The 15,657-nt window shown below is 44.5% G+C and overlaps 1 protein-coding gene across 1 annotated transcript in view; it reads right to left on the bottom strand.

Annotated features, from left to right (window-relative positions):
- Positions 1-15,657, bottom strand: part of gabrb3 (gamma-aminobutyric acid type A receptor subunit beta3) — a gene marked incomplete at both ends in the record, with an annotated part of 240,291 nt that overhangs the window by 80,631 nt on the left and 144,003 nt on the right. Inside the window, 3 exons of the mRNA XM_084337931.1 lie at positions 2,935-3,002; positions 3,116-3,207; positions 9,137-9,184. Coding sequence (XP_084194057.1) covers positions 2,935-3,002; positions 3,116-3,207; positions 9,137-9,184 — 208 coding nt within the window. The remainder of the gene's footprint in view (positions 1-2,934; positions 3,003-3,115; positions 3,208-9,136; positions 9,185-15,657) is intronic.

Genomic DNA, 15,657 nt, shown 5'->3' on the forward strand with positions numbered 1-15,657 from the left:
AACACCAAGTAATCAATTATTAATTCATGGTAGCAACAAAATTATCAACCAGGAGAATCTGGAGTTTGTGCACAACCCTAAGTCTTTCCCAGACGAGGGTAATCCTTTCACGCGAGGAAGATTCCATATTAAACGACGAGTGTATAGCTGTAATTCCTTTATGGCTTGCAGGCGGCCTGTGGCAAGCAAAATATCATGAAATAGCATAAAGGCCAAGGCCCATATTTGCAAAGCTCCCCAGAGTGCTGATCTGGGGTCAGTGACCAGGAACATGTGTGTTCATAACCTTATTCGAGATAACAGACTGAAGCTGACTCTAAATCAGTTACTCCGACTTTGAGAGGCCTTGTGGATATGGACCCAAAAACTCTATAGAGATAACTGTCAGCTGAAAGAGAAAGGACCTCAGATGTGTTAGATCAGGACCACGGACAGCTCCCACGGTGGCTGGCTATAGCTGGCCTTCTCAGAATAACCCAAAGAGAACATTAACATGCATACTGTATTCTGGCTAATAGCTCATATTCTGATTAAGGTCTATTCAGTATAAGGTGGTTATATGCATCATCATATCCCAATTATGAAAATCCCTGTAGACATGAGTCAGCATAATCTACCAAATACTATCATGGAACCTTACATAGACAGCAAAACCCAGCAGTAAATGGAATAAGGTTTTGGAATGCCTCATTATTGCATTAACATACACCAGCTATCATATTTGGGTATGAGCTTATTCAGGCATCTGTAGTGTTTATTTTCGCCACTTCAAATACTTGAGTAGCCTATCCTGAACAATATTGTATTATTGATGGAGCATGTAGATGCATTCACTGATAGTGATATGGTTCCATGGGCATAAAACGTCTTAGGCATGCTAATTGGAGATCACTTAGCTCCTTGAGTCAGAGTGAATTTCATAATGGTCACGTGGGCGGGCCAGGAATTGGTGCCCCTATTCTTAGAAGTTTTATTGATTCCTTTCAAGCTGGAACAAGCTATGTCAAATGTTTTTCAAACCACATACCTAGTATGCACAGACATCTAGTTTAGAACACAATCTACATTGAAATCACCAGACACCTATCCAATGTTCTTGTTCCATGTCTTCACAATGACGTAGATATTGCATTGCTATCCCCTGCAGCTCAAACACGGGTGGCAGCGTCTGAGTTGAATATAACTATAAGGTGGGGTGACACACCTGGATTCCCCCAGGCAATTTGGGCACATGGTGCGTCAGGAGGAGGACGCAAGCAGGTCCAGGTGTCTTATCATTCACATCATTCGCGCGTCTATCATTTAGCTCGTATCATGATCCCACAGGTCCCAGTGCCTGGATGAAAGGGCTCACTGGATGGGGTCTAGTCGATACCGTTTTCTAGATTTGTCCAATTGTACAGACCAGATGAGATACCCCCCCCCCACACACACAAACACACACACCTGTCCCATCTGTAGGCCTGGCCCCATTTTAGCAGTCAATCTGATATGGTGGTCAGTGTGAAGGCCAGGCGGACTCATATGGTTCTACGGGTAATAACTATATCGAGGTGAGAGACCAGGTGTGGTCTGCTCAACAACAACAACAACAAAGACGTCATGCGGTTAGAATGAGAGGTGCGTGCAGACAGTCTTCATGGGCTGTATATGGTTAGAATGAGAGTTGCGTGCAGACAGTCTTCATGGGCTGTATATGGTTAGAATGAGAGTTGTGTGCAGACGGTCTTCATGGGCTGTATATGGTTAGAATGAGAGTTGTGTGCAGACGGTCTTCATGGGCTGTATACGGTTAGAATGAGAGTTGCGTGCAGACGGTCTTCATGGGCTGTGGATCTTTTTTATGGTCACAGACAACTGATTCCATTCCCTCTTACAAAACAATGCATTTGAACTATACTTGTATTTCTGTACGCTGCCTTACCTCTTTAACCTATTCATGAATTATTGAGTCCATGCTGTCACTCTCAGAGTGTTCCACTGGGCTATGCCATGACTCTCACAGGACCGTATTGTTTTCTACAGTTGCTCCCTTAAAATGCACTGTGGGTGTAGTTCATAATGCATACTTGTCAGGACAGCATGTCAGAGGCGGTTTCCTCTTGGTAGTAGCATGTGATCAAGCACTGCATGCTCCGTCAGCATCTCAGACCAAAGATGGATGGTATGTAGACATAAAACTCTAGAGCCCATTCTGTCAATGGATGTGTGTGTGTGTGTGTGTGTGTGTGTGTGTGTGTGTGTGTGTGTGTGTGTGTGTGTGTGTGTGTGTGTGTGTGTGTGTGTGTGTGTGTGTGTGTGCCAACCCCTCCCCCAAACAAAGGCACACATGCATACACACACACATACACATACACGACACACACACACACACACACACACACACACACACACACACACACACACACACACACAGACACATGCACACACGCGTGCGCACATGCACACAAAACACACGCCTTCAAATGTACAACCAGCCTTTCATATATATATATATAGAGGGTGGAAGAAGCTTATTTCCCTTATGGACCAGCAGCACCACGAGGGAATGACTGACGTACAAACAAGACCTGGACCAGGCTATGAAACTAAATGACTAATGACCATAATTTGCAGATTACATCTCTACCTTGGAGTATTACAGTACCACTGCAGATAACACAATGAGGCATCTGGAAACTCTTAATATTGTTTTAACTGACTTGAGTTCTGAAATAGTTTTTATAGTAGAATATCCTTGTATATAGTAATTGTTTAGGTAATATATTCAATCTCTTATCCTGGCAGTGCATGGACTCCATCTGTTAAAGCTAGATTAATCACCTCAATTGCTTATAAATGTGGTGGGAAACTACTGATTCATCTGTGTTTATATTCACCAATATCATACAGCAAACATAGACACTTGGTGGGGATTTGTAGCTCACTACTTACCATATTGACTTCTGACACCATGTCTATGCTTGCCACGTCTATACTCATGCCAACAGCAACCGGTGCACCTATAAACGGGAGAAAGTTAACCGTGGGCTATTGCATTCCTATTGTAAAGCAATGAATTGTTCGTCAGGCACATATTAACACAAACTACATGACACAAACACATAACACGTACCTCCAAAGTCTGGACGAAGCCGAATATCATATCCTTTTAACAGTTTATCTACAGTCTCTTTGACGAAAGACATGTTCCCCGGTTCGTTGACGCTGAAAGAGGAAGAAAAAAAAGGATGGTACCCATTTTCAAGGTATCTTCATTTGCAACTTGTTTAAGACGTCTCATGTAGACTTACCTCTGGCCACAGCACATTACTGCCACAATAAGTGGCAATGGAAGAATGTCAAACAGCCCCTTTTTCTGGAATCCCCGCATTCCTTGTGATATCTGATTCGAGCGACTGAATTGATGTTCTCCAGCGTTCAACCAACGGCTAAATGACCGCTGATTAGATTCCCCATCAATAGCGAAACCGACACTGTTCGCACTCCGCCCGAGGTCCGCTAATCAGGTGAGAGTTCATTCACGATTATGTCTATACTATAGGCGCAAGCCAACATATTATTAATCATAATAAGCAACGGTGCATTTACTTAATATATTTTACCGTTGACAGTGATGGCAGCGAATTCGAATTGCATTTAGGGTTATTCCATGTCTCCATCCTTTGGCTATCTATGACAGCCTGTGCGTGTTGTCCCGTGTCTCTACACACAAACACGCAACAAATATCCACATCGAGACAGCAGGTCCAGAGCGCGCACTCAAAATAAATCCATGCTGTCACCAGACTGTTATCCAGATGCATCTGGCTTTGATCCAGCGTCTACCTTCACCATCTCTGGCATAGCATGTTCCTGTAAGTTAGTTCTGAGTTTGAATGAAATATCGTCCTTCTTGTGTCTCATTTACCATGGTAGCAATGGTGATTAAGGGCCACTGGTGGGTTAGGATAGTCTAACATTCCTGATTGGAGAGCTGAAGAGCATGAACCACAGTATAGCAACTAATTCACAAGGAGAATATTCTCTGGAATTTGGCATTGGTCAGTGGTGGGATAAGGAGGTAGGTTACGTTGCTTCAACTTCTGCCTCTTTTTTATTTGAGCTTTAAGAGTTATACGTTCATTTTAGTAACTTGTATACAATGATTTGAGAGGGAATTCCCCTTCTGTGTTGTGTCACAAATGATTTATGAGTGCATTGTTGTTGTTTTTTTTTTTAGCCTTGACCCTTTCTCAATTCCAAGCTTCTCAAAAAGCAGTTATAAGGGTGACGAGTTAAAGGCATCTTAGTTATCACCCATTACGTCTGACATTTTCACCTACAGTAGGCTACATTTTTGCTTTTGTTTTAGCACGTTGGATTTGAAATGGAACAATGGCTATATGCGGTGTATGAATTATAGCCCTTTTTATACATTGTCCCCTATAGGGAACCACCAAAAGTATACTGTAATTGTACAAATTAACATAAACTTAAATAAAGTCGCAGGCTACTATTTGGTTGCAGATCCATTGCAATCAATGATGATTGTATCATTCTGAAATAATTGTGTCGTCCCTGCTATTGATAACAAAGCAGAGACCAATGCACCGGAATGGGACTTATGGTGATTTTAGCTATAGAGCCTACAGTGGAGTTATTTTGTCCTGTCTCTGGGGGTTTATTAAAGAACATATAAATCACCATCCTCCTGTCATTACAATTTACAAGTGAAAGTACAGAGAGGTGCAATTTCAGTGACCAATTTTCTTTGTCCAATTTTACTATGGAAGTCAATGGAGAATAGGGGAAATGTCACTGAAACAAAATTATTTCACGAATGACCACTTATAGGAGTCGCAGACTTCAATTATGAAATATGACAACTTTATTTGAGTTTATTTATATGTTAATTTGTACATTTACTTTAGGGGGTATGTTTAACACACACCTCAAATTAAACCTGGACGTCTGCACTTGAACCTCGTAGTCATTGTTTCATTTAAAATCCTATGCTGTGCTGCAGAGAGCCAAAACAACAATAAATGTTTCACAATACTCCGACTTATACGGACTGCATATGAAGATATATGATAATTGTAAACAAAAATATAAATCCAAATCTTGATTAAGTCGACCCACCCTGCAGTGTGTAATTGCTCACACCAGCCTGGGAACAGACGGCCATCTAAATCACCCACAGAGCTCACTTGGTTTGTTGAGATGCACTGTGCTGTTCTAATGTCTTTTGTACGCTGATTCTGGAGAGGATATAGAGTTTCGGGGATGGATTCTCAGTACCACATTACAGGGTCTGGTGAAAGCTTTATTGGGTACATCATATGTAATCGTTTTAGGAAAGGATGGCAGCAAAGAATCCAAAGTGTTATCAGCCATCTTTAGATTGTCATAAGAATGTCGTCAGAGGTCTCATTGCTACCGCTCTCAAAGAGCACCTACGGGAGGCTGCAATTCGAAACTGCCCCCCGTAAATGTCCAACCCCCCCCCCTCCCTATGCTTGCCCCTTAACCTCTTAACAGGTGCCCCCAAAAGTGGCAATTTTCTTTACTTGAACTTGAGGACTGCATACTTTTTTGCAAACCAAAATACTATACTTTATACTTATAGCACATGCATGAGCCTGGTCTCCTTTGAAAGATGACATTCTGAAGTTTCAGATACAATAAAGATAATTCACTTTTAGTGCTAATAAAATAGAGTAACATAGGTCTGAACTTGAGTTGTAGAAAAACTTGTTACACGTTTTTCTGTAGTAGTTGCAATATCCAGAAGTAGTATAGTACATGTCCAAATTTCATAAAAATCCGTTCAGAAATTACTGATTAGGAGCGATTTTGGTAAAAAAAAAAAGTCTGCAATAAACCATTTCCTCATTGACTTCAATCCATTCGGCGAAAATGTGTCTTCCTGTTTTTGCTCGTGACTTTTCACCTAGATCCCTGATTCGCTCATCCCCACCAGTGTTGCGATGCTCATATCAACACTGGTTGCACGCACGCTAATGACGCCATGTGCACGCGCGCTCCCAGGCGTGTGCGCTCGCTCCCGCACATGCACATAAATGTTCCCTCGCATAAGGACAGACTAAAAACAATGCCTAATTGCCTCTACGAATGGAATGTAACACCTGACGACCGGCGCTATTGATATGCAAAGTAGCCAGGTGTGTACTGCGAGTTGGCGCATCAGTCGAGTGCAGCGCATTCCTGTGTGCATGCACGTGCACATCCGTGCGTGTGCGAGTGTAACGGGGAAGCCTGTGGGTATGTCCACAGTCACGGAAACAGGGGTGTTGATGAGTGACTGTGGCATTGCGGGCTGGTAAGTTAAACTCACTTCCTCATAACAGGGTTAACAGACGCATAGGTACGGTAGTTAGGAGTGAATTCACTTCTTAGTGCAGCGGCCTGTGTCGTCGCCCGCGGCGCGGGAGCCCCCTGTTCGACTCCCCCTCGGGACATTAACATTTAACATCAACACAACGCAGACCAATATGATCCGTCACAGTGGTGCCGTGACCCGGATGTCCTGAGGGGCGTGAGTTTAGGGAGGTGAGTGTAACGGGGAAGCCCGTGGGTATGTCCACAGTCACGGAAACAGGGGTGTTGTCGAGTGACTGTGGCATTGCGGGCTGGTAAGTTAAACTCACTTCCTCATAACAGGGTTAACAGACGCATAGGTAGTTAGGAGTGAATTCACTTCTTAGTGCAGCGGCCTGTGTCGTCGCCCGCGGCTTCCCCTCGGGACATTAACATTTAACATCAACACAACGCAGACCAATATGATCCGTCACACGTGCACACGCTTCTGCTCACAAAACGTTGGTTGCACGGAGTGCAATCTCGTCCCATGAGCAACGCATCACTGATCCCCACGTTGGGTACCATTGGAAAGCCACACTCATTGGTTACAAGTTACAACACTGTCCAATAATTCTTTACATCGCCAAATGATTGACGGAGCTAGAGCATCGGGAGTCTGGAGTGGTATTCGAAAAAATATAAAGTCTGCTAAAGACTTTGGCGCACGGCTCACATATCGGCATGTAACTCGAACGGATTTTGTCGCCTGAAAAGGCAATCGACAGACAACAAATAGGGCTTTAATATGCTATCTATATATTGTATTAAAAAATATGCACACCCGTATACGGGCTGTTGCGTGTTAAGAGTAAGACCATAGGCGGCGAGCAGGGGTGCAGTCGTAATATGGGCGGAGGCCAAACGGTATCCTATTATTATGCAAAGTCTAGGCACTTATCACCTAGACTTTGCATAATAATAGGATGCGCGCACTTCGAAGCCCAAACGCCGTTTGACCGCGGTTGCCCAGCACTGCACCACTGGCGGCGGGTGAGCTGGGCATTAGGGTAGGCTATAGACGTGATAGGACTCGCGTGGAGCGCGCAACATTTTTCCTTTTTCTTTTTTCCTTGCACGCAAACAGTGCACGCAAACGGTGTTGTCCAGGTTCTGATTTCATACAATACACACACCCACTAGGCTAATACAGCGAGCCCCACTCATTTCATATAGTGCAAATTAATTGTTCAAATGAAGGCATCCAATATGATTAACCATTGTCTTACCTTAATGCAACAAAATAAAAATGCGACGTTTCGCGCATCAATGATCTTTTCTGCTTTAAGTTTGTCTGTGAGATCACTTTCAATGTGAAGCGGACTCAGAGTTGACTGTCTCTCCTGGCGCAAATTGTTGTTCTTCTTAGCCAGTTTCGGATGCGCCTCATTGGGAAAGACCGTTCACAAGTTGCGGTGCCGACGGCAATGAAGGAAACGTTTTCCGTAATTTGGATCTCATCATGCTTTGAAAACAATGTACATAGTAGCTCTAAAAAGTTTCCATGGTTTGATTAACTCTGCCTCAGTCTCATCATGCCCTCGTAGAGCAAGCCCTTGACCTCAGGTGATCCGGTGTTATGCCCAGGCGGCATGTAACTTGAAATGGAGTTCCAGGTCTTGGCAGCTCTCACGGAGAGGGCTGATTTGCTAAATGTACTTGTCCTTAATGGAACAGCCAAGTCACCCGGTACAACAGTTCTGGTGAACCTGGAGGTAAAAAATCGGAAAGTGGGGGTGGGGCTAGACCATGGAGGATTTTGAAGACCAGACTGGCATCGGTTAGTTTGATGATGCGGCGTGATTGGTTACTGCCTGCAGTCTGGAATGTTAAACGGCCACCACACCTACTGCCATTGACACCTTGGTTGGCCGACCCTTGCGTATTGTCACCACCGGGCTGCAGCAGCCCACACACACAATATCGTAGCCTAGGCTGCCTATAATAATGCGCAGACTGGGGCTGCCGGTTTGGGTAGGCATAGCCTAGCCTGGCCTTATATACCCGCCACCTATGAGTAAGATGTTTTCAATCGTGTGGTACATTTTCAACTTTATCATTAGAGCACAAGTGTCTTGTGTTTTATTCTAAAACTATGATAGTTATCTTATTTATAATAAATCATTAGCTAGCTAAATACAACAGATTGCCAATATAGAACCTTTGTAACATGAAGGTCAATAGCCATTTAGAATCTACATTTATTTTTTCAGAATTTCCTAGATAATCATGAGGAATTATGAGAAATAGAATTGTGAGATTCCCAAAAATCTAGACCTCTGTAATAAGTGTCATTCCCCTTTAGTCAGATATATTTCCCCTGTGGATGGTCTTAGAACCCCTTCAGTAAACTGGCACCAGAATATCACCACAGTAAACCTAAGTACTGTGGTGAATACTGTAATGTGATGATATTAATTTGGTTCGGTTGCTCCGGTCTCTCCCCTATTGTAAAAGGAGTTATCGTATCTGCTGTGAAATGCCTTTGTGTGTCACTCCATTCCAGTTCCTCCCAAGAGGAGTTCACAAGGATGCTATCTGCTTTTCTAATCTACTGTAGGGGAAGTAGCTCAATATCACTGCAGGGGGATGAGCTCGGGGTTGAACTTGACCCCTCCCCAACCGGTTTCACCTTCCGTTTACTCCAGAGGTAGATATTCCCCCTTCTCCCGCATTTATGAGATGAACAGCTCAATATTTGATGTGAGGTTTCTCCCAACAGGCCGCGATATTGACTCAAAGAGCTTGATGAGATTCAGGCAGGCGGTCTTACCTTGTGTCATAGATGGCATACAGCTTTTTGTTCCCGTCGACAGCATTCCTGTGAAAACAGAAGAAGAAGAGATTACTTTTTGCTGTATCATTATGCCCATTGTGGTGAGTGCTTTTAGCCAAAGCTCCCCACAATACCACAAGTGCACACACATTAAGCGTGGGTGGTTCCCGGTCGGATCGAACCATTGCAGTGTTAGTGCCATGTGCCATGCCCCCCCCCCCCCCCCCCCCCCCATTGACGTAAACAGGACCACAATTACCTCAGTGCACAATATGCATCAAGCTGGTATACTGTATGCTACTTGATGAAGGCCCATGTCTATGAAAGTCTATGTTGGAAACGGAAAAATGTTGTGCATAATCACAAGGCCAAAGATGACGTGTAAACACTACATTGCACTTCACGCTGCTGTACAAGTAACTTTTTACATGCAACTTGAAGGGTACAGTGCAACCGGGTTGCACCTGAATTGCGTAGTGTAACACCCCATGCAACTAACAAGAAACTTGAAAAATGACATCATCTGCAACCTGCAACTGTATTTTGTCTGTGTATGGCCAGACTAAAACTTGATTTAAAAAATTGGAGAGGGACCCTGTCGGCCACCCGCCCCCCTGCGGACGGGTGTCCCCCAGGGCTCGGTCCTAGGACCCCTTCTCTTCTCCCTCTACACTAAATCACTGGGTAACATTATCACGTCTCATGGCTTCTCGTATCATTGTTATGCCGATGATACTCAACTCTTCCTCGCCTTCCCTCCCTCAGATATCCATGTGACGTCTCTGAGCGGATCTCGGCCTGTCTTTCCGACATCTCCGCCTGGATGATGACCAACCACCTCAAACTGAACCTAAGCAAAACAGAATTGCTCCACCTGCCGGCCAAATCCTCCCCCCTGACCGACCTTTCCATCACAGTCGAGAATGCAGCTGTGACCGCGTCCCCGACCGCCAAGAACCTTGGTGTCGTCCTCGACGACCAGTTGAACTTCTCTGCTCACATCGCAGCGACAACCAGAACCTGCAGATTCCTCCTGAGCAACGTCAAAAGGATCCGCCCCTTCCTGACAAAAGAAGCCACCCAACTCCTCGTCCAATCAACAGTCATCTCCCGCCTCGACTACTGCAACGCACTGCTCGCTGGCCTCCCGGCCACTGCCACCAAGCCTCTTCAACTCATTCAGAATGCAGCGGCTCACCTGATCTCAAACCTACCGAAGTCGGCCCATGTCACCCCACTTCTTAGGGACCTGCACTGGCTCCCCATTGCTGCACGAATCCGCTTCAAGGCCCTCGACCTAGCATACCGTGCGGCGAAGGGAACCGCTCCCGCCTACCTCCGGTCAATGGTCTCTAACTACACACCCTCAAGACCCCTATGCTCTGCATCTTCTGGCCGCCTCAGACCTACTCCTATCCAAGCTCCAGGAGGGTAATCAAAGAGAAGTCGCCTATTCTCAGGTTGTAGGGAGGATAGAAGCCTTGCATCACGTGTCCCCTCCGATACACGAGGAGGCAGCCTGTCACATCTTTTCACCTGCCAGCACGGACTCTCATTGGCGAGGTGTAACTTGTGGGAGGCTCACACTACCCCCGCCAGTCACTGTCCACAACGTCCAGATTACCACCCATCGACTTCCACCCGCTAACTCTGCCAATTGAGTTAGTATGACGACTGGCCCAAGCCGGAGGCAACGCCGACAGCCGGAGTCGAACCCGGAGTCTTGCGTTGGTGACGAGTGCAATGTCCGCTGCGCCACCCAGCACTAAAGACACACTTCTTCAACCATTATCTAAAAAAATAAAAATAAAATCTAACCCTAACTAACCTTACTGTCATGCACTTGTCCTAATAAACTAACCTACACTGTAGCATGCAACACTTTGATGAACATTGTTACTCAGCTGATAGAGTTGTACCCTTCCTGATGACTTGTCGTACAGAACTTGTAAGTCGCTTTGGATAAAGGCGTCAGCTAAATGACTAAATGTAAAATGTAAATGTGATTGAAGCTGTCTGTGTGGACTGTGTGTGGCTGTTTACCGTTGGGTGCAGGAGAGGGGGGGGGGGGACCGCCGCGCTCCAGGGCCCATTTCATGTATGTATGAGGAGACATAATAATGATAATCTAGCGTTGATTTCAGGAAGATTAGATAATCAGGCGAAAAATTACAACGTGATAAGTGTATTCCACTAAAACGCTATTTTCGCGTCTTTACTCACACGGAATTACTCAGAAGCACCCAAACTATATTCATATTCAAAACGGTATAAAACGGAAATGTACGGATGAAAAAATAATCAGTTTTTTGCATGTTGACTGGAAGCAACTCACTGACAATCGACGGCGTTATTAGATCCATAGCTATAATATAAAATATAGGTTTAGCTCTACAAACAAGGTGAGCGTTTACATGGGGTTAATGGACGGCAATGCCAGATGCACTTCCCGGAAGGGCCGTGGCACTCAATGTGTTAAGAGCGTGGGAGGAGGAGTGGTTGAGGAGAGGGGGGCCCCAGATGTTCCAGAGGTACAGTAGGTCCCTGAGTGTCAGATGTGTGATCCCGGATGGATACAGTATTAAGAGCGTGGGAGGGGGAGCGGTCGAGGAGAGGGGGGCTTGACAGACAGGGACAGCAGTGTCGCCCTCCACCCCACGAGAACCTTTCTGCTTGAAGCCAGTGATGGTCCTCATGCCACTCCACACCTCCCTCACATTACGTTGCTGTAGCTTCAATCTCCTCCTATATTCCTCTTTTCCTTCCCTTTTGAGTGACTCCTGGGGGCTCCTTGTCCCCCACCCTAAAGGCCCCCTTCTTACTATTGGGGAGGACTTAAGTGGGGAGACTTGCTGAGTTAAGTTATTTTGTATTTTCATTTACATGTGTTAAATGACATTGGTGCAAAAAAGAACAGACCCCTTGGAGAATAACAGGGGCTATTTGATCTGGATATTGCTAAAGGTTCTCCTACAGAGACAAAAAAAAGTGTTTTGTTCTTTGCTTGAAAAGGTCTGCCTTAGACTGTAACACGTGGAGACAAATGAAACCCATTGAAATTGAAGCTAAATTAAATATAACCCACAACTGAAACGAGTGGCTGACTTTCAGCATCTCAAAGGAGTAAAATGCAGACGGTTCTACCGTATAATGATGAAGCCTGTATCCATACAACAACACTGCCTTGTTTTTGGACCGGCGAAAAACACATCGCTGCAATGGGTCAAAATTATTTCACAAGCGAACACTTCTGGAAAATGGAATTAGACATCCCACTTATGGTTGTCCATGTAACTACTGTTGTACTGTAGACTATTCTCTCTTTCCCTTTTTTATCCTCTTTGTCAATCACCCTCTCTCTCTCTCTCTCTCTCTCTCACACACACACACACACACTTCTCTCTCTCGTCACACCTACACACTTTTCTCTTTCTCTCGCTGTCTCTCTCTCTCTCTCTCTCTCTCACACACACGCACACACACAGTCACACTCGCACACACACACGCACGCACACACACACACACCTCAATATCTTAGGAAAAGCGTCGATATAGCACTCCATTGGAGGCTGGCTACCTTACTGCTTTCATGGCACGGTGCAGTAACAGAGGCGCTGGGAGAGCCTACAGACAGACGCACTGCATCTAGGGCTGTTATTGTTGTATGGCACACTCCAAGGTGTATCGGGTGCACCGTCGTCACCTGCTTTGCTTTGGGACACGCTATCGGATTTTCTGAACCTTTCATTGTTCGCGCGGGTGCACTGGCGCTCGAATAAAAAAAGGCTAATGGCAAAGTAAAAGATGCAAAGTCAGCATAATTGTTGGGAAACCCTCCATTCGCCGCCACGTTTTAACCGCTCGGGGGCAAATAAACCTCGCCGACAGTGATATACATCCACACTTTCTCCAACCTCCAGACTCGTCACTTTTCACTCTCCCCGGGGGGCAATTATGGTGTGCACGCCGAGGTGACGTCCCTCAACTTTGATTCTAAATAACATTTTACAATCAAAGTGTGAGATCCAAGGACTCAAGGAGGAACGGCCGAGGGAAGTTTGACGGCGTTTCGTCTTCTGTGGTAAGAAGCTCCGACAACTGCGCTTGAATACCTGTGCAGCAAAGCGTTGCATGTATAGTGGGGAAATTATCTTCGCGAGGTACAGTATTGTACTAGTACTATAATAATGTACTATAATAGTCTGCACTGCAGACTCTCTGCTGTTAAATGACTATATACATTGGGGGTACATCAGCGGGCGGTGGTGATCAACGTCTGGGAACGAGAGGTATATTGATTGGTGAATGTATATTGATAGCCATATAGATAGAGCTGTGTCGTGACATGTCTTATTTGTTTATTTATCATGGAGTCACGAAACAGTACAATACAGGATTTTAAGCCATTACAAGACTGAAGTATTTTACAATATTGAAGGTATTTCTGAAGGGGAACCAGAGTCCAGCTGCGGTGCAGACAAGATTGCGGGATTCGCTTAACAATTGCATTGTGTGAGTGTTGAGGGGCTCTATAGGTACAGGCATCCCCGTATTTACACAATGAGGCCAGTGGGGCATTAGTTGGTGTAAATAGATTATGTTTATCCTAATCAACTTGGAAAGACAATCAGAAGATTGTAATGCAGTTTGTGTGATTGGGGATGGGGATAGGCTCCCTGATGGAAACAAGACAAACGTCTTTCTCAGGTCTGCATCCCCTTAACAATTGTATGTATTGAGCCGTACTGTATTGTACCCATTCTGCAATCTGTTAAATAAAGTTTTCATTCATTCATTCATTCATTCATTCATTCATTCATTCAACAAGAGAGGGCAAGCGCCCTGTTCTAAAGATCTGAGAAAGTTCTCCACCTTTTTCTGAGCCTGATGTGTGTTTTTAGACTGGCTGATTGAAACATATATTCAACATGACAAATGTGAGCTGCACATCTGTGCGTTTTTATTGTTATTGTTGTTGTTGCATGCAGAATGCTGCATAGGCTAAAATCTACTGTCAGTGCATGTTACTGCATTGTTCTACTATGATATAGTGTGTACTACTGACATAATTACTGCTTCCGAAAGGATACAGTAGGCTACTTAAAGCTATACTATGCTGCTAATAATTCTAGTCTATTATGACAATAACAATAAGGGCACATTTTTTTTCGTCATTGTGTAACCTATTGTCTATTAGGTACTGATTTACAGTTACTCTATGATAAAGACTACTATTTGATATTGATATTGTGACGTTTCCTCATAATTAATCAAAAGTCAGATTAATGTGCAGAAAGTGGGAATTCTTTCCAGCCTATATATCTAATTGTCATCATGTATCACAATCAGTTTATATACTACATTTTATTTTAGACAAATATAGCACCAGAGGGGCTAATTTGAACAATAATGCTTGATACAAAACTTGACAAAGGCCATTTTAAAAGGATTAGTCTGCATCCTGAGTCGTAGGTGTTGAACGTCTTGTTTCAGGAATGGGCGATGGAATGTGCTACAGCTTTGCAATGAGAAGTCTCTGGGTCTCTGTCTGGCTTGTGAGCATCACTTGCCATCTGAGGTAAGCCACTGTATAGTCTAACTTTGTCATAACAGTATATGGCACAATGGCAACGCCGTGTTAGAAACTGTATATGTTTATTTTTTGTATTTACCACCTCGTGGAGTCATCATATGATGTTAGTCTAATTGTTTTTATTTTTGTTTGTTGTTTTAGTTGTTTCCAAAAATGTAAAGTGAAATATGTAAAACCACAACAACAGCGATATAGCTACAACAATCTATTTTATTTTATATACAGCCTCTCCCAGACTGTACCTGGAACTCCCAAAGAGGCGGAACTAAATGACAACATCACCATATTCACGCGTATCCTTGACGGGCTGCTGGACGGCTATGACAACAGACTCCGGCCTGGACTGGGAGGTAGGCCTGTGGAGAATGTAAAGATCTGGATGCCTTAACCCTTTCACTTCCACACGACTGAAGGTTAACCCTTTGCTATCACACAACCGATGGTCGCGTGGCAGTGAAAGGGTTAACCTTCTGTGTATTGTCGCAGTGAAATGGTTAACCGCTTTGGTAGTGCGGCAGTGAAAGGGTTAAACCAATTCTCTTCTGTAGGAATACAATGGATGAGGACTGAAGAGACACAGTGGGCGACTTCTCTTCTCATGTAGTGTAGACTATAGCCTCGGGAAGCTCAGTTGTTTGAACTGCAGGCGAGGTAAATTGCACTGTATTTATTTCCAACCTCTCTAGACCCTGAGTGAAAGATTACCCAGTCCCCCTCCCACCCCCAGCACACCCCCTTCCAATGCGGAGAACAATGCAATGCGTTGCAACGTCAGTTTCTCTATTCGTTTTAAGAGAGGGAAAAATGTGCACCCTGGATGAAGTCTTCGACAAAGAGACATGGCTGTGATTATTTAGACCTCCGAAGTGAGAATCAATGGCACACACACACACACACACACACACACACACACACACACACACAC

The sequence above is a fragment of the Notolepis coatsorum genome (genome assembly GCF_963971535.1).
Source record: "Notolepis coatsorum genome assembly, chromosome: 2".
NCBI lineage: Eukaryota > Metazoa > Chordata > Actinopteri > Aulopiformes > Paralepididae > Notolepis > Notolepis coatsorum.